Source organism: Scyliorhinus torazame, chromosome 2 (assembly GCF_047496885.1).
Source record: "Scyliorhinus torazame isolate Kashiwa2021f chromosome 2, sScyTor2.1, whole genome shotgun sequence".
Lineage (NCBI taxonomy): Eukaryota > Metazoa > Chordata > Chondrichthyes > Carcharhiniformes > Scyliorhinidae > Scyliorhinus > Scyliorhinus torazame.
The window spans coordinates 355,397,952-355,421,837 of NC_092708.1; the positions used below are offsets into that span (position 1 = coordinate 355,397,952).

Consider the following 23,886-nt stretch of genomic DNA (forward strand, 5'->3'; position numbering starts at 1 on the left):
AGGTAGCAGGACATCTAGATTTTCAAAAGGTATTTGTATACTTTGTTTCCTACCCACTTTTATTTCCTAGCCAAGACATTGAAAAGACAGATACTCGATTCAGGAGGAGTATTCACAGGAAGAGTATTCACAGTAATCGGGTAGCAACGATCAGTTACGAGGACAAACTCAAGTGATTGGAAAATTATCAAAAAAGGTGTTAGACAAGGCTGTGTTCTCTCACTGGGGCTGTTTCTCCTTGTACAGTGAATGCATTCTAAGTTGAATTGATGGGGTAGATGGCATGTAAAAGGTAGGAGGGAAAGTCATCAACAACATCCACTATGTCGACCACACTATACTTATGGCAACAAATAAATGCTTGCAAATATTAATGGATACAGTCAAGGAAAGTGGTAGATAAGGATTTACCCAACTGCAAGAAAACGTACACTGTGGTAATGACAAAGGGGAACGCACTACAGTATACATCACAGAAAACTAGTTAGAACATACCAATCAATCCAACTATCTCGGTCGCATAGTAACATCTGATGTCAAAAGCTGTACTCAGAGGCTTTTCCCCAGGGTAGAGGGGTCAATTACTGGGGGGCATAGGTTTAAGGTGCGAGGGGCAAGGTTTAGAGTCGATGTACGAGGCAAGTTTTTTTTAACACAGAGGGTAGTGGGTGCCTGGAACTCGCTGCCGGAGGTGGTGGTGGAAGCAGGGACGATAGTGACATTTAAGGGGCATCTTGACAAATACATGAATAGGATGGGAATAGAGGGATACGGACCCAGGCAGTGTAGAAGACTGTAGTTTAGTTGGGCAGCATGGTCGGCACAGGCTTGGAGGGCCGAAGGGCCTGTTCCTGTGCTGTACTTTTCTTTGTTCTTTGTTCTGTACTGAAATCTGAAAAGGGTTTTTTTTTACAAAATGAAGCAACGTTCTAAGGTGTGCCAATTGGAGCATTAAGGGGAAAATAAACGAAAATCTACAGCTTTGAAATGTGGTGCTCAAGAAGCATCAAGGGTAAGTTAGATGGAGAAAAAAAATGATGAAGTAGTATTTAATGACACCTGAAAGGCCAAGAGAACTCTTCAATAATAACAGAAAAAAGCCAAATGGAGTTCCTCAGACACGTTATCCATGCAGGAGGGCTGGTGCGTCTAATCACCACCAGAAGGATTAATGGAAGAGCAAGAGTCAGACAGCGAAGGAAGCAGCTAGACAAGACAGGCTTAAAAGAGAACAGTAAATCATCCATTTTAGCACAGCAAAGTTCAGAAGACCATGGTTGCCTCACTCAGCAAGGTACTTCGATCGATGACAATAGTCCAATGATTTGCAGGTTAGGTGCTTTTTTGGAGGGGATGGGCCAAATGACCTCCTTCTGCACAGCAGAGATTCTAAATGTGGATCTCCAATTTAAGAATGGTTTCTGTAAACTGGCTTTATCAGGGATATATACAAATCTCACCTCAAATTCTTGTTATATAATTTGTTTTGGGTGATGAAAGTACAATTTTAGACATAAACTCAATTCTAATATGTCCTGCGATAGTAATAACTTTCTTCCAACCCATCCCAGCAAACGGTGAATAGAAAAGCTCAAACCATGATTAGGCGACGTCAGGCCACAAGGCAATTAGTTTGTTGTACCCCTGCCTAAAATGATAAAAACAATAATGAGATGCGATTACTTGCCCAGGTTGTATGTATTTAGCACTGGTTTAAATGTTCCCCTCTTCTGTGCCAATTGTTCAGTGTTAAATGCACTGCTTGGCAGAGTATTGAGGCACATGAACAGCTTCCATACTTACACTATGTTGCGTTATCTTAATTCAGCTACAGTAATAGTATTGGGAGACGACAGTAGATGAGGGCACCACAGCTGGTCTTGGCACACGGGCCAAGAAGAAACGGCCAGAGTTCCTGCCCTTCATCAATATTTAATGATACTGGCTGGATTCGAGAAGGCTGGATAGATCAGTCAGTGTGATAATGCCCAACACATGGTCAATTAGATTGTTAACCCACAGGAGAATTTCTGTTGCCAGCGGAATCATGCGCTATTTTGCCGAGGAAAGAGGGGGCTGTATTTTATTTTTGGCAGGTTATGGTGTAATAATCATTGCTTGCTATGCAAAAGCTAAATGAACCAGCCAACATTCTGGCCATAATTTTTGAGTTCATTCATCAATGGCATTCATACCATACAAATTTAATAAAAGAAAAGGCAGCACAAAAATGTATAAATATAAAGTTCATTGAGTATAGTGTTTAGAAAAATAAGCTCAGATCATTTCAGAATATAAACAAAAGGTCATGTAACAGTACAGACAAACCAGATTATACTTTAAATCTCGTATTTAAAATATCTTTGGTATATCAAGGGTGAACACAAAACACTAATACATGCTCAATGTACCATCACCAAGAAGTTAGTGCAGTATAAATGTTTTCGCTACCCATATCCCTCACACGGTGTTGATATATAGACACATTCAAACCAATGTAAAATGTTTATAAAGCTTCATGCCAAATCTACAGTACAGTAAAACAGACTTTAAAATCAAGGTATAACTTGCACTGGCTAATAAAACCTTCCCTTTAAATTAAAACCCCTTTAGAGCATACTATAAAACTTTTACTAACAAATATGTATAGATACAGAAAAAAAAATAAAGTTTCCCCGTGTGCAGTCAGATAAGGAGGTGGCAGTGAAATTTACCACGCAACACACTATCATATTTAGGGATCACCACAAGCATTTAGATTAGGAGTACCGAATGTAGAAAAATTCACAACACTACTGCCTCATACCTTGATCATGGGTCAAAGTTCAGCAATTTAAAAAAAAATGAAATTAAAATGTTTAACTAATATTTTATGCAAGTTGGACAGGATATTTTCCAGCTGTTGTCAGGTTAACATTAAAGAATATTACCCCAGCATAAACGCACGATTGATATTAGCAGAAATACAAAGTATCACTTGTGGAATAAGAAATCTTGTTCAACTCCCTCCTTAAACAATCTGCACAGCAGTTTAAAATAAACTTCAATAATTGCCACCAGTACTTAAAAGCTTTAGATTTTTTTTTTTTTTTGCATGGTCGTAACACGAGGATCACAAAAAAAAAAAACTTTGCTCAAACCTCCTGCTGATGTAGTCATTTGCTTTGGGGAATTTAATGATCATATAAAAATACTTCTTATCCAAATAATATGAAGATTGTCTAACATACAGGCAGGCTTTCACATACCAGAAAAATCATACTTGGCTCCGCTTCATACACACTTGGCTACACTTTATTCTCGCTTGGAGAAGAATTGGATTTTTCTATGAACTGCAGTGGGTTGGACAGGTTTTCAAATGCCTCGCAGTGCTTGAAATATATCAAAAGCACAAGAGACACTGAATGCAAGAAGGCACATTAACATAACAAGTACACTTGCACAAACAAATGCAAGACATAAAAAGGTACAGAATTTTAATTTCACAAAAGACGGCATTTGTTTCCACTTTTGGAAAAGCTTCCTTAAAGGCACACAACCCAGAGAAGGGAAAAATAATTGTGGGCGGGGGAAGGAACTGTTCCAACAGTTCAAGCATTATGAACTGAAAATTAATGCTAACAGATTAAGGCGAGCTGAACTTTTAGAAGTGTTATTTTATGTACCAACAGGTTTTCTTGCACAAAATAACAGACATGCTAGTGAACAGGGAGTGCACTGTAACTGGCACAAAGAAAAGTTAAACTAGAATTCAGTAACATGCATGATAAATTTCCAAATGGGAATGGTTTACTTAATGATAAATTGATTAAACATTAAAATGGAGGGCAGCACAGTGGCGCAGTGGTTAGCATTGCTGCCTCACAGCACCAAAGTCCCAGGTTCGATCCCTGCTCTGGGTCACTGTCCATGTGAGTTTACACATTCTCCCCGTGTTTGCATGGGTTTTGCCCCCACAATCCAAAGATGTGCAGGCTAGGTGGATTTACCACGTTAAATTGCCCCTTAATTGGAAAAAATGAATTGGGTGCTCTAAAGTTTTTTTAAAAATCATTAAAATGCTTATCTGAAGGGAAAGATTAAACCATGTGTATTACGCACAGGGAACCATGGTCTGCGACAAACAGTTAAAAAGGCACCTTAAACTGCAAGAGCAAAGCTCAAGTTGCTTATCATCTCAAGATTAAGATGTTACTGCCAAGGAATATATCCAAAGTTATTATTCTATTTAATACATACAAATGTAATTTTTACTGCTAGTTATATTTTACTTGCCATTATAACATGGCAGGCAGAGTCTCAAGATGCAAAATTACAATTGAAGTGATATCTAGATTTATCTTGCTGACGGAATGACTATCACTTCTAGCAGGAGCATGCTACAAGGTTATAGCTCATCACCGAGTGCAGAAGATATTATAAAGCACGAAAGCTCAAGCAGATTATTAAATGCTTGATTCATTACAACCCAACTGTGCAAGTGGTGTGCTAACGTGTGTAATGCATTTTAATGTTCCATATATAATATGGCACGTATATAAAGATTACCCAGAAACAAACACACTGATTTATACTAAAAACAATTCGACTCACATTGATGTGGAATCCAGCAATATAGCTTGATGACAACAGGAACGGACTTGAGAGAGTGAATGTTGGTGGCAGCCGAGCACCATAGTTTCGGAACAGATTGTCACTGCACTGCATGGAGGAGATACCTTGTGACTAAGTTGATATGGGGGAGAAACTGATCTCGGGCAGTGGTGCAGAATGGATAATATTAGATTGGCCATGCATTATACACACTGCTTGAAATTTAATTCCATTTACTGCAATGGAACAGAATGGTGCGGTGTATAATGGATGGCCAATCCGATGCATAATTTTAGTGCCAGCGTGCAAGACAGATTTCTGCTCGTACATATTTTTATATTAGGTTTGACACCAGTTGTCTTGAAATCAGGTTTATCCAGGTGAATGGGGTGACTCTGGTTTTGCTGAAATGCCAAGGCACTCAATCAATGCACAGGAGCTCTCTATTGCCTAGGTTATTGCTGGCAAGGTTTAAGCATTTCAGCTTCAACAAAGCACTTCATTAAGCCAACTGCAAGTATGTAGTAAAGTAGCAAGATAAAAAAATAAAGTTTCTCTGCATTATTATAATATTGTGGAGTAGTACCAATTTGAGATATTCACTTTCTTACACATTCCAACTAAATTAATGCTTTGTGCAGGTAGAAGTCAGGAAGGAAATGGTGCGCTTCCAGTCATATTTCACAGTACTTGGACTTTAGGACATTTAAATATAAAACTGTACATTGCAATGGTAATTCTGGTGATAACATCGGTACAGCTCAGATTGATTGTCAGTTATTGGTCATAGAAAAGACTGTCAAGAAAGTTTGCTGCTACAATTCTGGAAGATTTCTCGATAATAAATTACATTTGAAAAAAAAAAAAAAAAAAATGTTACTTTGCGTTTTTTGGGAAATACAGGGTGGAAATTCTCACCCAAAGAGGGGGACCAGAAAATCCCACTCAAATGAGGTTTGTAGTTATATACCTCTGGGTCAATTGTGACTGCTTTATCCGAAATATATTATAATGTAACATTTACATTTTCTACTGGTACACGGATATCAAACTATGCATGTGAAGGAACTGATACAAGAAAATTCCATCAGTACAGACATAAAAACGTTCAGACACTAACCAAACCTTAATTTTATGTTATGACTGCCTATACCAGAGTTTTATGCCATATTTAAACTTGGAAAAATAAATACCAACTTACAGCTAAGAATTCGAGATTCTAGTAAAAACGTGTAACAGATAATGTTCAACTACCTCAATCATCTTTCAGTTTTTTTCCTTTTAAATTATGAAGTAGATAAAATACAATAGACTAATCAGTCTTTGGTTACCCAGATGAAAGGACGGAAAATATCAAACTGTCCCATTTTCATTAGCCAGCCACCCTTCTGTAGGCAGTTACATATCACCGATATCTTCATCCAGAGGAACATTTTGTAGTTTAGCTAGTTCCTTTTCTTCAGTTTCTAGTTCTTTGTAGACATTGTTAACCACATCATTTATAACATATTTGGATTTTGAGTCCATCATGTGGTTGCTAGATTTGTTCTCTAAAACTACCAAGTAGTTTTCCTTTACTGGGGGGTGAAGTACTGACACATGCCCACTACTGTATTCAGTAATGGGATTTCTGGCTTTATCTTCACGGTCAGAAGCACCAAGACCAGTTTCAGTTACAGTCTCTTGGCCGGAGTTGGAAAGTAGGTTACAGTTCTGCAGTGTAGCATACTGACTGTTGGCCATCGACACTACAGGAACTGCATTGGTGACAGCAGTAGGCAATTGTTGATCACAATTGAGAGGTCCTGTAGTTGACAGTGGCAGACTCACTGTGAGGCTGAAGCTCAAAGTACTTGATGTGTTCAGCAGATTTGCAGAAGTCAAAGGCAGATTATGAGACAGCCCTGTGTTTACCAGAGTTGATGCTGGAGTCTGTAGGGTATTTCCAGGTTGGTTCCCAGGAGATGTATTAATATTCAGTTGATTGTTTCCGCTCACTGACATCAATTGAGAAAAAACAAGACCCCCTTCCAATGCATCTTGTTTTACTGGGGCCGCAGCCTGTCCCGAATTAGGTAATGTGCACATTACTGCATTCGGTGGGAGGGTGGCAGTCAAGAAGACCTTACCTTGCTGAAGACTGGCTGGTGTCCCACTTAGGAATGTTCCTCCATCTGATGTGTTTGTTATCAAAATGTTTCCTATTAGTCAGAACACAGTATAAATGGATAAGCTGTCCATTGCAAAATAACATGCACTAACCAAGTTTAGACAGTAAATATCAATAATACATTTTCATAAAATCAATACTTGTTAGTATACTTATCACATTGCAAATATTCTCGGCTTTTTGCAAGGAGCGAAGAATTTAAAAAACAAAATCACATTTATACAAACCTACACAGCATTTGTTTCAGCAGGTGGAGGGGGTGGCACGGTAGTGCAGTAGTTAGCACTGTTGCCTCATGGTGCCAAGGACCCGGGTTTGATCCGGACCCTGGGTCACTGTCCCTATGGAGTTGGCAGACATCCTCCCCGCGTCGGTATGGGTCTCACCCCCACAATCCAAAAGATGTGCAGGGTAGGTGGATTGGCCACGCTAAATTGGCCCTTAATTGGAAAAGAAATGAATTGGGTACCCTAAATTTATTCTATTTTTAAAAAATATATATATAAAAATATTTGTTTTAGCAAAACGCAAAGTCTTCAGTGGATAGATTATACCCAGCATAAGGTTTAGGTTATAAGTGTTTTTTTAAAAAAAATTTCAGAGTGCACACAACAAAACACTATTGTGCTATTAAAAAACAAAAAACAAACATTTTGGGGATCAAGTTTTGTCTTCGCCACAGAATTAGAATGAAAGAGCTGCCATCGTGCACTTGTTACTATGTTTTCAAAAATGAATTAACATTGTGGTTAAACATGCTCAAAATTACCATCAATCTGTAAATCGGCAGAAATAATATCAACATGAAGATCACACTTTTAAATTGTATGTTTAATTTACTCTCCTGTAGATACTGCCTGCATGAAGCACTCTGACACAGCATTGTCAACACTTTCTCAGCCGGCCTCATTTGTCAATGCTGTTTGTGCCAGACTTGATAAAATTCCCGCTGACGGTATTTTAGCAAAAACAAAAGTTGATGCCAACATAAAACAGGAAAATCAACTTATCTTGCTGTTGCACATACCTTGCATTGTACATTCTAGTGAAGCAAGATTCATGCAGGCATTAGAAGTGGTAGAAAGATAGAAGTGAAACCTTTACATATAAAATCCGTATTCAGTGAACGCTTGCCATCTACAAAACCTTATTTCTTCTTAGCAAATTTTAATTTTCCATGATAAATTCCTCTGTCCAGATTATAAATGTAAATGTGTCACAGCTACGCTTTTACTAATGTTGGTCGTGTATCTACCAGCTTCTCAGCTTATGTAGCAGGGAATTTGCATCTACCAGCTTCTCAGCTTATGTAGCAGGGAATTTCCTATGCTTCCAACTCCATATGTCCACTCCCTAAACTGTCTTAACTTGAAAAATGAATATTTAACAAATTAACACAGCGTCAAAGAGGGCATACCAGGAGTGGTGAGTGAAAGCTTGTTTATAGAGATAGTAATAATGAGGAATGGCAGAGAGCTTTAGGGATGGAATCCCAGAAAGAGTCGCAATTAATTAGCTGGGGTGGAGAGGGTGCCATGCAAGTGTTTAGAGTTGACAGGAACACCGAGCTCTTGGGAGAGTTGTAGAGCTTGCAGGGACGGACAGGGGCAAAGCCATAAAAGGGTGTCAAACACAAGGACAAAAACCTCCTTCTGGTCCAACTCGCCCTTCCCAGTGCTGATCCTGTGGACTGTCAGTGGTCTAGCGATCACCACCACCCTCCACATCTCCCTCCAAAATATCCAGTCACTTGTGAGCAACGCCCTTGCAAGCCATGAGCTTACAATGAATGATTACATCAATATCTTGGCCTTTATGGAAACCTGGTTGAAGGATGATGACACCTTCCCCCTAACTGAAGTCTCCTTACCTCATCAGACGGTCATAGTGGCGATATGGTCTTAAAAGTAAATCTCACCTTGGTATGCCACCTTACTCCTCAGGCACTTGCGCCTCCTTTGAGCTTTGCACAATCTCACCTCATTTATAATTGTGGTCGTCTACTGCCCAGCCAATTATCTCAATGAGCGCTCTTCACTGCTTTCACTCCCTCTACACCATGCAGTTTCCTCCTTCTCAATTCATGCACGCTCTCTCTCTTAATAAATAGAGTATCCAATTAAGAGGCAATTTAGCATGGCCAGTCCACCTACCCTGCACATCTTTAGGTTGTGGGGGCGAAACCCACGCAAACACAGGGAGAATGTGCAAACTCCACATGGACAGTGACCCAGAGCCGGGATCGAACCAGAGACCTTGGCGCCGTGAATGCACTCTCTCTCGAGTTCACTACCCACCTCCCCTTAAATTTCACCCTCCAATGTAAACTCCCCAACCCATATTCATAGCCATCCTCCTGAACTCGCTCCTCTTTCAGGCCATTGCTAAACACCTTTTTGTAATTGTTATCCACTCACATCCTGCTGCCTCCTCCAAACTCCCACTTCCTTTTGTGCCTATCCCTGGAAGAGTTGCTCCAGTTCGACTTACAGCTGCACACCAAAATCCATCTAGACTTTGGCCCTCTGCTTACTAGGATATTTCTGCAGGTACAAATCTGTTCGATTACACCTTTAATACCCTAGTCCTCATTAAAACCATTACTTTCTCTCAGCCTGGTCATTCCCACAGACAGCCCACATCTGCATTCTCTCAAAATCAAGGACTTGAACAGATATAGCTGAAACTGTTGCCTGTCTTTTGCTGTCAGACTTGACTGAACTACAAAGCACCATCAAGCCCGACTCTTATCTAAAACTATTGCTATCAGGATTGTCCTGATATTCAAAAGGCTTGTCCGGGCTTCTAATGTCGACTGCGAGCCTGACTTCTTAAGTCCCCTAATTCCATCATGGGAGAGGTTCATGAATTTGTTTGTTACGAGGATTGAGGCCAAGGAGATCTTGTTGCACAGTTGGTGCTACTTGTGAACCAGAAGCTCGGTGTTGAAGTTCCATTCCATGAGCAGAATTTTATGCTCCCTTTCCCCCCCACCCCCAATTTACCAGAGAAGTGTGGAAGACTAGTGGCAAGAAGAACATCCCACTTTAAAAGCTCCTAGGTCAACCGCCATGGCATAGGCAGACTCAGTCCCTACCTCAGCTCTTCTGCTGCTGAAGCCTTTATCCATACCTTGTTATTGCACAACTTGACTATTCCAACACACTCCTGGCTGGCCTCCCACATCCTACTCTCTGTAAACTTGAGATTATCCAAACCTCTGCTGCCCACCTAATTCGCACCAAATCCTTTCCATGCAGCACACCGGTGCTCGTTTACCCACACTGGCTTCTGGTTCGGAAATATCAATCCAAAACTTCTCATCCTAGTTTTCAAAGATTTTCCATGGCCTTGCCCTGCCGCCCCCCCCCCCCCCCCCCCCCCCCAACCCAACCCAGAAATCCCTTCCAGTCCTAGAAGCCACCAAGATATCTGCACTCCTCTAATTCATTTTTCTTTTTGCACATCTGATTTTTATTCCTCCCAGAGGGCCATGTCCTGTGCTTCCAATGCCTGAAGCTCAGAAATCTCCTTCCCAAGACTTTCCATCTCTTTATTATATTATACTTTCCTCCGTTAAGACACTCCTTAAAACCTACCTCTTTTCGATGACCAAACTTTTGGCTTTCTGCCCCAATATCATCTTGTGTGGTTCGGTGTCATATTGTGTTTTATAATACATCTGCCATGGGATGTTTTATTATGTTAAACCCGCAATATAAATGTAAATGTTTTTTGTTAAACTCAAGGTGGTGGTGAACTATTTGCCAATATTAGGTCAATGCGTACAGCGGTGATGGGTGAACAGCTCTGTACAAATTAGGGGACATACAGTAGAATTTTGATTGAATTAAAGTTAATGGCAGATGAAAGACTAGCCATGTGAGCATCAAAAGAGTCAAGCATGGAAGTATGGATAAGAGTTTTGATGGCAAACAAGACAGACAATATTATGGAGACAGAAGTAGATGGACCTGGTGAAGGAGAGGATTTGCAGTCGAAAGCTCAGCTTATGGTCAAGTAGTATATCAACTTTAGAAACAATCAGGTTCAGCCTGAGACACTGGCCAGGGAGGAAGATGGAATTCATCGAGTGAATGGAGTTTTATGGTGGGACCTTTAAACCTGAATTTGCAACTATTCCATAACATAGGTATTTAACAATTAGTCTGACAACACAGAAGCACAGGAGGAGAAAAAGAGAGGTAGTGGTGAGATAGAGCTGGATGTTGTGCCTTGCATGAAGTCACCAAGAGGCAGCATGTAGATGAAAGATAGGACAGAGCCAAGGATAAATCCTTAATGAGCTCTGGATAATGATGTGGGAGCAGGAAGAAAAACCACTGGAGGAGATTCCCTGGGTATGACTGGAGGAATAGGAATAGAACCAGGAAACAGCAGGGGAGGATGTTGGTGTGGTCAACCACTCAAAGGCTTCAGAGATGTCAAGAAGGGAGAGGAAGGTTAAGGCACCATGATCAGTCACACAGGATGCCATTTATGGTTTAATTAGGGTTATTTGAGTGCCATGGCAGGGTAGAAACCAGATTGTAGAAGTTCAAGCATGGAATTGCAGGAAAATCAGGCGCAGGATTTGAGAGATGGTAAATTAGCAAGGCAAGTCAGGTTTGCAATGAGATACTAGGCCAAGGCTATGTTTTCAAGAAGGATGATGCCGACAGATTGGAGAAGGGGACAGCACCAGAAGAGATAACCACTTAAATGTAAATTAACATGGGGGCCAGGAAGGGAAGAGGGATCATCACAGTTTATGGGAACAGGATAGAGATAGAAGTAAGCAAGTATCATGGACAAGATGAGAGATGTCAAGAACATGGAGGTAGACAGGAGAGAAATTAGCAAAGGATGTGGGAGCTAGGGAGCAGGCCGTGGCTTACTTGGCATGGGGAAAGGAGGAGGCGTGTGACAGAGCCAGCTGAATGGACGGTCTCAATCTTAATGACAAATAAATAAATTAACTTTTCACACTTGTTGCTGAGCATGCAGGGAGTACACAAGAGGATTTTAAGGAATTGGTTGGTAATGGAAAAAGAGCCATCCCTGATTCGAAGATGATCCTGGAATAGTGAACAGTTTTGGCAGGGAGAGCTTGGTTAATGCGTGATGTGGTCGAGCCATACAGGTGATAAACAAGATGACGGAGGTCAGCGAGGATAGAGATGGTAGGCAAATGGGTCTTAACATTTTGGATTACAGAAGGTTCAGGATGGGAGACACTCCATCACAAACTGAAGATAATAATTGCCTGGATGAGACACTCCATCACATATTGAAGATAATAATTGCCTGGATGAGGGTTCAACAGCAGATGGGCAGAGATAGAAATTAGATAGGTATTGTTAGGGGTGGAAGTAAGCAGTTTGTGTAATGAAGAGGATTTTTTAAAATCATAGAATTTACAGTGCAGAAGGAGGCCATTCGGCCCATCGAGTTTGCACTGGCTCTTCGAAAGAGCACCCTACCCAAGCCCACACCTCCACCCTATCCCCGTAACCCAGTTACCCCACCCAACACTAAGGGCAATTTTGGACTAAGGACAATTTAGCATGGCCAATCCACATAACCTGCACATCTTTGGACTGTGGGAGGAAACTCGGAGCACCCGGAGGAAACCCACGCACACACGGGGAGAACGTGCAGACTCTGCACAGACAGTGACCCAAGCCGGGTATTGAACCTGGGACCTTGGAGCTGTGAAGCAATTTTGCTAACCACGATGCTACCCTGCTGCTTGGGTTGGCAGTGCACTGCAGAGTCAATTTGGACGTTAGGATTGTGAACAGCAATCAAAAGGACAACAGAATAAGGAAAAATGAGACAAAATTCCATCTTTTCTTAACTTTACCCAATGTTGCTCAATATGCTCCAGCCTTTGCAAATCTGCAACCTGTTAAATAAAAAGCAACATGACTTTCCCTACAATATTCTATCACCTCCCATGGGGTGGAGCAAGAACAAGGTGTGAATGATGGAGGGGGGAAAAAAAGCAAAGAAAGCAATTAAGAAAAAAAGATAGATTAAAAGTGAGGGAGATTAAAAGGGAGGGGATGGGCAAGATATTTCAGGGGATGGAGGTAATGAGTATACATGATGCTGAGAAAAGATGATAAAATTAGTGATACAAAACAAAGAGGGATACAAATTGAATTAAAAGCGAATCACAAACAGCAGAAATGATACCTGCTTCATGTCTGAGGCCGGAATGTCTTCTGCTGTACCAGTTTTTAAATTACTATGACTATCTCAGATACAGATGAAGTTAGAGCAGAACAAAATTCAACTCCAGAAAAATGGATCTAGAATTTCAGCACATTGAGGTTATCCAGGGTGCCTATCATGTGCTGAGATCCAAGGCTTTAGGTGAACCCAGTTGATGATAAAGACTCATGGCAACTTCGTTCATGCTTCCAATGCATTAGCATATAATATCCCCAACAGTCCATGTATCTTTCAAGTGACCAAAAGAAAATATTTTATTTATTTATTTAAAATTGAACCTAGTTGCAATTTGTAAATGCAGGTAGATATTTAAACTGGCACATGTTGCACAAGTAAAACAATTTGCCAAAGACAGTAAAGAGATTTTTTTAATGCTCTTTTTAAAGATTACATTAACTTTTATGTAGATTTTACAGAATTGGTTGGAAATGGAGAACGAGCCATCCCTGATTCGATGATGATCCTGGAATAGTGAACAGTTTATAGCTAAGTGCTATAAATGGACTAGGGTTGTGAATGTTTACACTTCAATGAGGGATGTCCCTTCACAGTAAACTCTAGGTCCAAAGCTAACACCCCCATTATGCGGCAGAACTATTTTCATTTGCACCAGCAGCGAAAGCAAAACAAATGCACATCCTCAAGCTTGTGCATGTTCACAATTACCACTGCAAAAATGTTGCCCAAGAGGACCCGACTCCTCAAATGCCAAATGGCACAGTTTTGCTTGTATCTTGAGCGTACAGTATACCAAAGTCAAGGCTGACATCAGCAGCAGTGCTACAAATGTAACAGCCACTGATTATTTGATATCTATGCATTATCAGAATGCAGAACACAATGGACTTATTATATGATTTTGATATGCTAATTGTTATGATCAAGGGAGACCAGTTCCAATTTTGATCCAGTGTCAGGCAAGTAATCTTAGACTGTTAAAATACTTGAACAACTGAAAAAGGAAAAGACCTATAGAGCCAAATTTTCACCCGGTATGGCATCTTACAAATGACCAGTGATTTTCACCCAGTGACCTTGCAGTGTCTATAATCATACAGGGTGGTTGCAACTCTGCAAAGGATTTTGCATGGTAATTGGCATTCACTTTCCAAACACTGCACACGTCAAATTTTTTTAAAAACACATTTTGGACATTTGCTTCTTTCTTGCTGCATATTGTAGCAGATTTTTGTAGGGGAAAGATGTTCACAGGGACAGTTGAAAAACAGGTCCTCACTGCTCCAAGTTTCATGGGATTTTTTTTTTCCCAATATGTACAACTTTGCCAGCCTAAATACCAATCCAGTTAAGTAAGCTGATGATGTCTATGTGCAGCTGGCTTGCTGCTGTGGCTGCCTGACAAATGGCAAGCCCTGTTCATAGTTCTTAATTTCAGTATGTTCATATGCAGTCACCCGCCTCAACTCAACTCGCACAAACAAAACAAATATCTTAAAATATACTTCACTGTTGTTGTAACACAACAAAACTAAACTCTTGAAGAATTGGAAATGGAATGCACATTCAACATTAAACTGAATCAAACCACTATCTGGACCCACCTCCCAGAAAAAAAATCAGAAAGAAACTCACCCTGCGACGGTGCAGCAGAAACAGAAGGCAGCTGGAGTGAAGGCAACCCAATATTTCCATTTACCAGTTGGATGTTATTTTCTGAATTTTGGAGTTGCACAAGGCCATACTGGTTTACTTGTGTTGGGCCTCTACTAATGTCCACAGATCCCGGAGATACCACTTCTTCAGAGGTAAGCATGTGCAGACTTTCAGTTTTAAGTTCAGTGCCACCAGTGGATCCTGGGAAGGGAACAGATGAATTGGGATTGAAAGTCACAGGCGAACAGTACAATGATTCGGTCATGTTTTTCAAATCCTTATTTGAAGGGTAGCAATTCACTAATAACTCACCATTTGAAATACCATTAACCAGCACACTGGAAGTGGTTCCAATTGGGTTTAAACTTATTGTCTGGGCATTTCCTAAAGACAGTCCGTTAACAAGGACCCCATTAGGACCTTGGATGAAAGAATTTCCACTGTAAAACACAGGAGATCCATTTGTAGTCACAAGATTTCCATTCAGTAGTATGCCAGAGGAATTCTGGGAGGGTTTCAGTTCCCCGATATGATGCATGAACATGCCTTCTGGGGGCCTGTGGACGTTGGAGTGGTTCATCCCATCAGATGGATTTGACAATGGACGAGGTGACATGTCGTCTTGACCCTTGCTGGACTCATCTTCAGTGCTATGATTACCATCTGATTCACTGTGGAAACAGGTGTAAAAAAAAAAGAATACAAGTACCATCTTATTAATGTTTGGTGCTTAATAACCATATTTTAAGCTGCCATTTTAATGCATTGGATTATAACCCAGTATCTAATAAATTTACTAGTCTGGATAAAACATCGTACCATGAAAAAAGAATAGCATAATAAGATAGTCAGAATTCACCACACACACACACACACAAGAAAAAAACAACCTTAAGGTTTAGGGCAGGGGGAGACAGGAAAGTGGAGCTGAAATAAGAGCTGTGATCTTAATGAATTGTGGGGCATGTTGGACGGGCCGAAGAGCACTTACACATGCTCCTATTTCTTATGATCTCAGACAGGGAGAGCACAATGTTATAACACCATACTGGTGACTGCATAAATAGCTGGCATAATAAAATTTAGTTTATTGTAGGATGCTTAAGCCCAATATCCAAGGTTAAGAAATTCATACAAAATCATAACCTAATCCAAAAATATAGATCAACTTCCATTTCACGTTCAGTACCATTAAGGGATCCTGGAAAAGGGACAGAAGAACGGAGAAAGAAAAAGCGAAATTAACCTGAAAATTAATATTATACTTTTGGGAGACTTAACCGTGGAGACCATTATTAAACATTGAAGCAAGAGATGAACCAGTTATACTGTATTAAGTACGTATGGCATAAAAAGTACAAGTTACCCAGCCCACTTATTTGAATATCCAGTCAAATAAATATCAGAAGAGGTGCTACTATAAATTGATACCACAAAGTGAATCACTGAAACATTATCAGTGACGTTCAGACTCGCAGCTGTTCTGGGGAAGAACATTAACCCTCCACAGTGCTGGATTTAGCTCAGACTGATGGGATGAGGTTTTCTTCTTTCTGTCACCTCAACAGATCCCTCATGAAATGTACTTCACCCATTTCAGTTCATAGTGGACACAGTCATAGAACTATTGACAATTTTTCACATAAACTGACACTCTCTAAAAGGGTGGTGCAAAACAGGTTGCTTTTCGGAGGCTCCAGTACAATTAATTCACAGTGCCATGTAAATATTACAGAGACCAGGGGAAGAATTTTGGTCCAATATGGGAGCAAGAATGGAGGCATGGGATTTCCTGCGCTGGTTGCCATGGTCCCAACTCTCACCCATTTTCCCAAATGTCTGATTTGGCAAGGAACAGTTACCATTCAGGGGCAGCATTTTTAAACAAAGAGACTGACCAGAATTTCCCAGTTTTACTGCAGGCCTCCATGGCATTGGGAGCATGACAAAGTCTTATAGGCTGCCTCTTGGTACCAGACTAGGGTGAAGAGGCTCTTCTGCAGCCACCACACCTACCTAACCAGAGCTATGGCCACAGGCTGCCCTATGGAGCGGTTTCCCCATCACAATGGTGGCCAGGCAGTTTTTCCTCATTTTTGAAAATTTATTTTAAGAGCAGAGAGCATGCCTCAGAATGGAGGTGCTCTCTCTCCCCCTCCCTTTCCTGCAATGGAAGGTTGTAGCTCCTTCATGTTGGGAAGTCCTCCCATTGGCCCTCCAGCTTCAAGAGCCGACCCATTAATTGGCCAATCCAGCAAAAGGAATTGCTATCAGGTTACTGCTCCTAACATGTTGTGGGATCAGAACCCACATTTGATATGGTCAAGGAGGTGCCAACCCAAAATAAAAAATCCTGGGATGTTCAGAATGGACATGTTTCCAGCATTGAAATAATCATCTTTCTAAATAGAGGCAGGGTGTTATACTCAAGAGCCTCTATAAAACAACAGCTCAGACCTAGCCGTCTCCAAATGAAGATATCACTTTGCGAAGGACATGACGGTTTTGGATAGAAGGTCTAGTAGTGCAGTCGGCAGTCTCCCTGCCTAACAAGTTGAGTATCAACTTGTAAATCCTTCCAATATACAACAGGCAGTAAGAACAGGAAAGATTTCTGGTCAGCTATGAAAGAAATTTACATGGATCACACATCTATGTGACAGAAAGAAATTGGAATCTCTGCCATCACAATCCATTGAATCAGCCCTACAACATGCATGTGAAAAGTGCATGTTGCCACAGCAACTTGGGGCTCCTTGGGAGCTGTTTGGCTCAGTTGGCTGGACAGCTGGTGTGGGTCAGATTGGAACCAACAGTATGGGGCCGGATTCCTGGTCTGGCTGGAGTGGATTTGGCCCTGCCTCCCTTCCCACCCATGGAAGGTTAAAGCAGCCTTTTGAGCTGAGAATTCAAGGTGGCAATTTTGGAGAGGTTACAGAAGCAATTTACTGGAATGGTTTCAGAGATGAAGGGTTACAGCTATGTAAATAGACTTAAACCAGAGATTGTTAAGAGTTTCTAAAATCATAGGAGGATAAATTAAGAGAAACTAGTTTCAATGGTTGAAGAGTTGACAACCAGAGAGCACAGATTTAAGGTGGTTAGTGCAAGTACCAGAGGCAACATGAAAATCTTGCCTTTTTAATGAAATGAATGGTTAGGATTTTGAATGCACTACCTGATTGGATGGTAGATAGATTCAATCGTAGCCTTCAAAAAAAGGGAAATAGAGAAAAAAAAGCGACATTAGCTTTTCAAAAAGAGCCAGTGCAGAATCCATGGAATGAATGGCCTCTTTTTGCACGTTACGGTTTAATAATGAGCCCCATCCCTTCCATATGCAAGTCTGCAGGATGCCATTTTTTAAAAATAGATTTATAGTACCCAATTTTCTTTCCAATTAAGGGGCAATTTAGCGTGGCCAATCCACCTACCCTGCACATCTTTGGGTTGTGGGGGTGAAACCCACGCAGATACGGGGAGAATGTGCAAACTCCACACGGACGACCCAGAGCCGGGATCGAACCTGGGACCACGGTGCCGTAAGGCAGCAGTTCTAACCACTGCGCCACCATTTAACATTTTAATAACTTTATTCCCTATTTTTTCCTGCCACCATGAAAAATCTGACCCTGGAGAGTAGAGGACTGTTACCAATAATGTGGGACGTACATTGTCATACGACACTCCTTTCCGACTATTTCTGTAGAGCTGTTAACCCATTTAAAATAAACAAGTTATCACATACAGAAGCCCCAATTAATTCCCAGGCGTTTGTGTTTTGCCAGCAAAACTTTGATGAGCACCCAAAAATACAAGATAATTTCTAAAAGCATGGGAGAATACATTTGATTTTAAAACCGCTCCAGCTAATTATTTTTATATTCAACCAAGCACACCAGGTTATTTGGGGTGACATACCATCCTGCGCACCAGGTCATCCAGATATTATTTTCCACTCTGGTCCTTTGGGTTTGCACCCCCCCCCCCCCCCCCCCGTCTCTCCTGGCTGTTTGGTTTTGCCCAAAGATTTGAAACCAGTGTCACCTATTAATTGTGCGGCTGTGTTATGCAGACTGAAACATCTATCATGTGCTGAAACATCTATCTTGTGCGTTATTATAAAAGCAGAGACTTTCCTTACTGGCTGAGGACCACCGGTGACAAAGGGTCACAACTAAACGTTGACACGTCTTTTCTCTTCAGAAATTGTTGTGCACCTCCCAACAATTCTTGTTTTTTGCTATAGATTCGCAGCTCAAGTTATCGGTTATATATCGCCTGTATTTCGGAAACATGCGTGTTTTCAAATACAATAGATCACTGTTTAATCCGTAGTTTTCTTTAAAACAAGTCTTCCAGCCAAACGTTTAATTTGAATTCGAATTGTAAATGGCATGTTCGATGATCTTAAGCGCTTACTTTCCGGGAGGGTGGGGGTGGCATTCTCCCGCCATCTCTATAAAATAAAATAAACCCAATAGTCCAACTCGGTATGTGCAACTCCTTGAACTTTAGGGACAGCACCTAATAAAGTGGCAACTAATTCGGGTTTTTTCCCCAAAATTAGACCAAAAGGAGTATCTTGTAGTGTGTGTGCATTTAGTTTGCAATAAAGTCGCCTTTTTGCATAGGATGTTTTTTTTAAATGATTAAAGGAGGGTACAAGAATGGCCCATGAGTCAGAAGCTTTGGATCTATTTGTGGAATCTGACTTTTCCTTTACAACTGCATGGTGCGGTGGCCGAGTACAAAGGCGCCCTTCACCTCATTTACTTCACAAATGCCGTCCAGCAGTTTCTTACATCACCATTTGAAATGAATACAGCCCCAGCTTGTCGCTCGACACTACCTCCACCAGGTGCGCACTGCCGCCCTCCCCCCAACAACACCACAAAGAATTTCAGTAACCTTTACGGCACCAAGCGAAAGAAATAAATCCACCAGAATGGATTAATTTTAAAGAGGGGGAAAGATGATCCACTCAAATTTCACAGCAGAAGCATTTGTTAAAACTCTCGGTGAGATATGAACCGGGGGGTAAGTGGGAGAGAAGAACATCAAACTTTGCTTTGGAGAAGTGAACTCGGCTGAAATTCGAGCTGAATGGGAAAGACTCAGGTTTCAAAACAAAGCGAGTGCAGGGCCACGCTGCAAAGCAGCTCGAACGAACCAGAAAAGTATCGCTCCCCTCATACAAATCGGGTGCAGATGCTAGAATTGGATTTGTTGGTTTTTTTAAAGAAAATAAATTTAAATCACCAAAATTAACACGAATTGTTTCTGTTGTTCTTTGATCACTTTTTTAAAAAAAAACTTCCCTCAATAGTTGCCCCCTCCCCCTCCTTCCGAGCAGTGGACGGAAAGCACTGACCCTCCCCCCGTGCCAGGAAGGGGGGGGGGGGGTGAACAGAGGAATTAAATCAATACTTTTCTATAATCCTTCGGGATCCGCTGTAACTTTCAACAACAAAAAAAAGTAGGAAATAAAGGACTAGATAAGCGCCATTTTGTGGCATTGGGAAGCGCCCCCGGCCGGGAAGCAGGAGACTTGGGGGGTGGGGGGAGAGAGAAAGAGTTTGTGTTGGTTGTCGGGCGCCTCACCTTTTCGACTGGCTCTCGGACGGATTGCGGTCCCGCTGGCGCCGGTTTTTGAACCAGTTGCTGACCTGGGTGAGGGAGAGCCCGGTGATCTTGGCCAGATTCCGCTTCTCGGCCGGCGACGGGTAGCGATTCTGTTTGTAGAGCTCCTTGAGCGCGTTCCGCGACTTCTCCTTGAAGCAGTACACCCGCTCCTCGCCGTCCCAGATGGTCCTGGGCAGCGGGAACTTCCTCCGCAGCCGGTACTTGTCCACGGCGCCCAGCGGCCGCCCGCGGACCTTCTCGGCTTCGGTGTAGCGGGCTCGGTACCACAGGTCCTGCAGGGAAGTGTGGCAGGACGGGTCGAAGTTGTGGCTCTCCAGAATGGTGTAGAGCTCCTTGTAGCGGCTCTGGTGGAAAGCCACCAGCGCCCGGGCTTTCAGGATGCTTTCGTTGCCACGTAGCAGGTCGCTGGGAGGCAGGGACCACAGGAACTGGGCTAGGCGATCCAGGTTCCCCCCCTGTTGCAGAGCCTCGCACACGCACGCCACTTGCTCCGGCGAGAAAGTCAGCGCCGCAGCGGGGTTGCTGAGCAGCTCGGCGGGCACTTGGTCGCAAATCTCCGGGCTGGCAGAGAGTGCACTCACTTCAGGCTCCAGGCTGGCTGGAGAGCCCAGTGCATTGATCTTTGGCTGCAGCCTGTCGTTCTCTTCTTTAATCTCAATTGTGATTTCGTTTGAGGCGGAAGACATGTTTCTCTTTTTTTTTTAATTCTTCCCCTCCTCCTCCCCTCCCTTCTCTGCCACTTATGCCCCAAAGCCTCTTCTATTCGGCTTGATCCTGCCGATCAGGTTTTTCCCTTCCACCCCCCTCCCCTCACCCCCCTCCCCTCATGCAGATAACTATCTCTCGGGATGGTTGTGTGTTTTCCAACGTGACGGCGACCCAGTCCGTAGCAGATTCGGGTCGTTCTCCTCCCGAACGATTGGTCAATCTACACCAGAGGGCGGCTCCAGACGGATTAAGAACCTGGCCGTTTCCATAGAGACTGTCAATCAACTGAAATTAAATTTCCCTGCACTTTCTTTTGGGGGGGGGGGGGGGGGAGTACAGCTCGATAACACTGATCCCTGTTGAGTTTCTTTCTTTCTGCCTCCTGAAGTCTGTAGTTACGATTCCCCCCTCCCTCCCCCAAGACGTGAAAAGGAACATCGTCATTAGATACATTTATTTTTTAGAAAAGTATAATTATGTATTATTTTTTAATGGTTTGTAAACTCTAGGCCAATCAAGGTTGCCACTCCACTCAAAACATTAATGAAGGAAATAAATAGCTGGGTTAATTACGTTGGGTTGTTTGCATATTTCCCTATCCACCCACATGCACACGCAAATGTACATATGCAAACTACAGACATATACAGCTTTATAAGCATTCTGCGCCTGATGTTGGCCGCATCCAAATTTTGCTGCTCCTGTCACAAATAACTCTTCATAACGAAGTATGAAACGCAAATTTTAGACTTTCTCTACAATTTAGACATCAACCCCCACCCCCCAAAACAAATAATGTTCAGCCGTGCAAGGAGACTGGTCAGATGGGGTGTGCGATTTTAAAATGCGATTGAACTGAATGATTTCTGATTCAATGTCTACTGTCATTTTTTTGGTAGGCAACAACCAACCACAAACACACATGCGCTCAACTTTAAATGACTTTTGCTTCCCCAGTTTGACTCTTGCCAAGTTCCGCGGGGTATTTATTGGGTGGGTTGTAGACGCAGCACGTCAAAGGTAAACAATCTGAGCAAAAGTATACAGCGAATGCCAAAAACAGCGGGTTCTCGGGTGGTGGAACGGCATCCCAGTTAATGAGCAAGGTAACACAGCATTTGTTTTTCAATTCGATTCCATCCTGATTTAAAAATACAAAACAAAATTTGGACTTGAATCGCTGCTTTCCATGTTGCTCGATGCCCGCTTTGATTTAGGCACTGCAAGGAGTGGGACTTTCCTGAGGACGCTTCTGCACAAACCAATTTTTGTTTTTAAGAGAAAACTGAAAATATTGGAAACCGCAAACAAGGGCATGAAATGCTGCAAATATACGGGAAACCAGTCAGCATCTGCAGGGGGGAAAAGACAGGTTAATGTTCAGGGCAATGTGATTCTTCAAAACTGAACTGAAAATGAAGCTTTGTTAAAAGAATCAAAGAGAATCGCAAATAACCGATGATGCAATCATTAAAAAGAGTTAAAGTCGACCTCTTACGGCATTTATTCGTTATTTGCCATGTTAGTATCACCTCCTGAGTTCGTCAGTAATTCTGTATCAATCTAAGCATCCCTTTGTGTTGTGTGTGCTAATTGGATATATTGCTATTCATTTATATGTTCTTTTACATTTCTATTTCATATTTTTGCATTATCTTTTTAACATCTTTTCCAAGCTTATTTTATCCCATTTTGTCATTCTTCTTTAAAGTTTAAGAATGTTTCATTTGCCTTCTCCTTTGACTCATTAATTAACCATTTTAATTTATCCCTAATTCTTATTCGCAGGTAGAATGCTCTTCCTCAATGGAATATATCCCCCCTCCCCCCCCCCCCCCCAAATATGCTCAATTTGGCAATATTTAGGTCCATTTTACCTCCCTTTGTTCATTTCCTCATCCGGGTTCTTTCCAATCTATTATTTTGCACTATCTATATCTTCCGCAATCATTATGTTAAATCTCATTATATCATGATCATGACTCCCGTGACGTTCCCCCACACTTATGTGCGCCAGTTCATTTTCCATTAGCAGGTTTTACAGTGCCCTTGTTGGCTTTATAACATATTGGACCAGAAAGTAGCCTTGCACATTCCTTCCCCTTCTCTCCTGTCACTTTCTCTCCCTGCCAGCTTCTTTGGGGGCGGGGAGGGACTGGCTGCTTTTCCTCATGGATATTGTTTTTCTTTTGCTTGTTTCATACATTTTCCTTCACACATCTTTACACTATCTGGTGGTCTGTAGTCTAACCATAATAGTGTGTTTGGCCTCTTGCTATCTTTTCAATCCAGATGGATTTTGGTTCGCTTTGTTTGAATCCCTACAGTGCAGAAGGAGGCCATTTGGCCCATCGGATCTACACTGACCCCTTGAAAGAGCACCCTACCAAGGCCCACCACCTGCCCTGTCCCCGTAACCCCACCTAACTTGCGATGCGGTAATTTTATCATGGCCAATCCACCTACCTGAGAGAGGAAACTGGAGCACCCGGAGGAAACCCAGATTGACACGAGGAGAACATGCAAACTCCACAGGCAGTTACCCAAGGCCGGAATTGAACCCGGTGAGACAGCAGTGCTAACCATTATGCCACCATGCTGCCCATATCTTATCCTGGTACTGCCATTATTTTGTTTCCGAATACCACATCTTCCACATATCTACCCAATTACTGCCAAAATAACAAGACTTAGAATTATATAGAGCTTTTTCGGGGTGGAATGACTTCCGTATTCTCCCACTCTTCATTTGACTATAACAGGCTTTAGGTTAAGTTTATTTTCAAGAATTTAGGGAAGATGTTCTTTGCCTTTTCTATACATGTCTCCCTGTTTTTGTATTATAGAAATTATAGCGAATTACTCAGACAGGTTTTCTTAGGTTGAACCAAAGAACTGAGGTACGTTTATTGTAA

General features: G+C 41.9%; 1 protein-coding gene across 2 annotated transcripts; it reads right to left on the reverse strand.

Moving 5' to 3' along the window:
• Window positions 1–2,233: 2,233 nt before the first annotated feature.
• Window positions 2,234–21,050, reverse strand: LOC140403671 (homeobox protein SIX4-like). 2 transcript variants are annotated; one of them, XM_072491841.1, is made up of 4 exons: window positions 20,222–21,048; window positions 14,930–15,288; window positions 14,597–14,818; window positions 2,234–6,794 (listed from the first exon to the last, which is right to left on the reverse strand). In XM_072491841.1, the coding sequence occupies exons 1-4, from the start codon at window positions 20,947–20,949 to the stop codon at window positions 5,992–5,994; spliced, it is 2,112 nt and encodes a 703-aa protein (XP_072347942.1). In that variant the 5' UTR covers window positions 20,950–21,048; the 3' UTR covers window positions 2,234–5,991. The 2 variants fall into 2 exon arrangements, with proteins under 2 accessions (XP_072347942.1, XP_072347935.1); XM_072491834.1 differs by having other exon boundaries at window positions 14,597–15,288; window positions 20,222–21,050.
• Between the last annotated feature and the right edge of the window lie 2,836 nt (window positions 21,051–23,886).

Coding starts and splice junctions, on each gene's coding strand:
- LOC140403671 (XM_072491834.1), bottom strand. CDS start 20,949: ATGTCTTCCGCCTCAAACGAAATCACAATTGAGATTAAAGAAGAGAAC. Junction 15,289..20,221: donor TCCGAGAGCCAGTCGAAAAG/GTGAGGCGCCCG, acceptor CTGTTTCCACAG/TGAATCAGATGGTAATCATA. Junction 6,795..14,596: donor TTCTGCTGCACCGTCGCAGG/GTGAGTTTCTTT, acceptor TCTGACTAATAG/GAAACATTTTGATAACAAAC.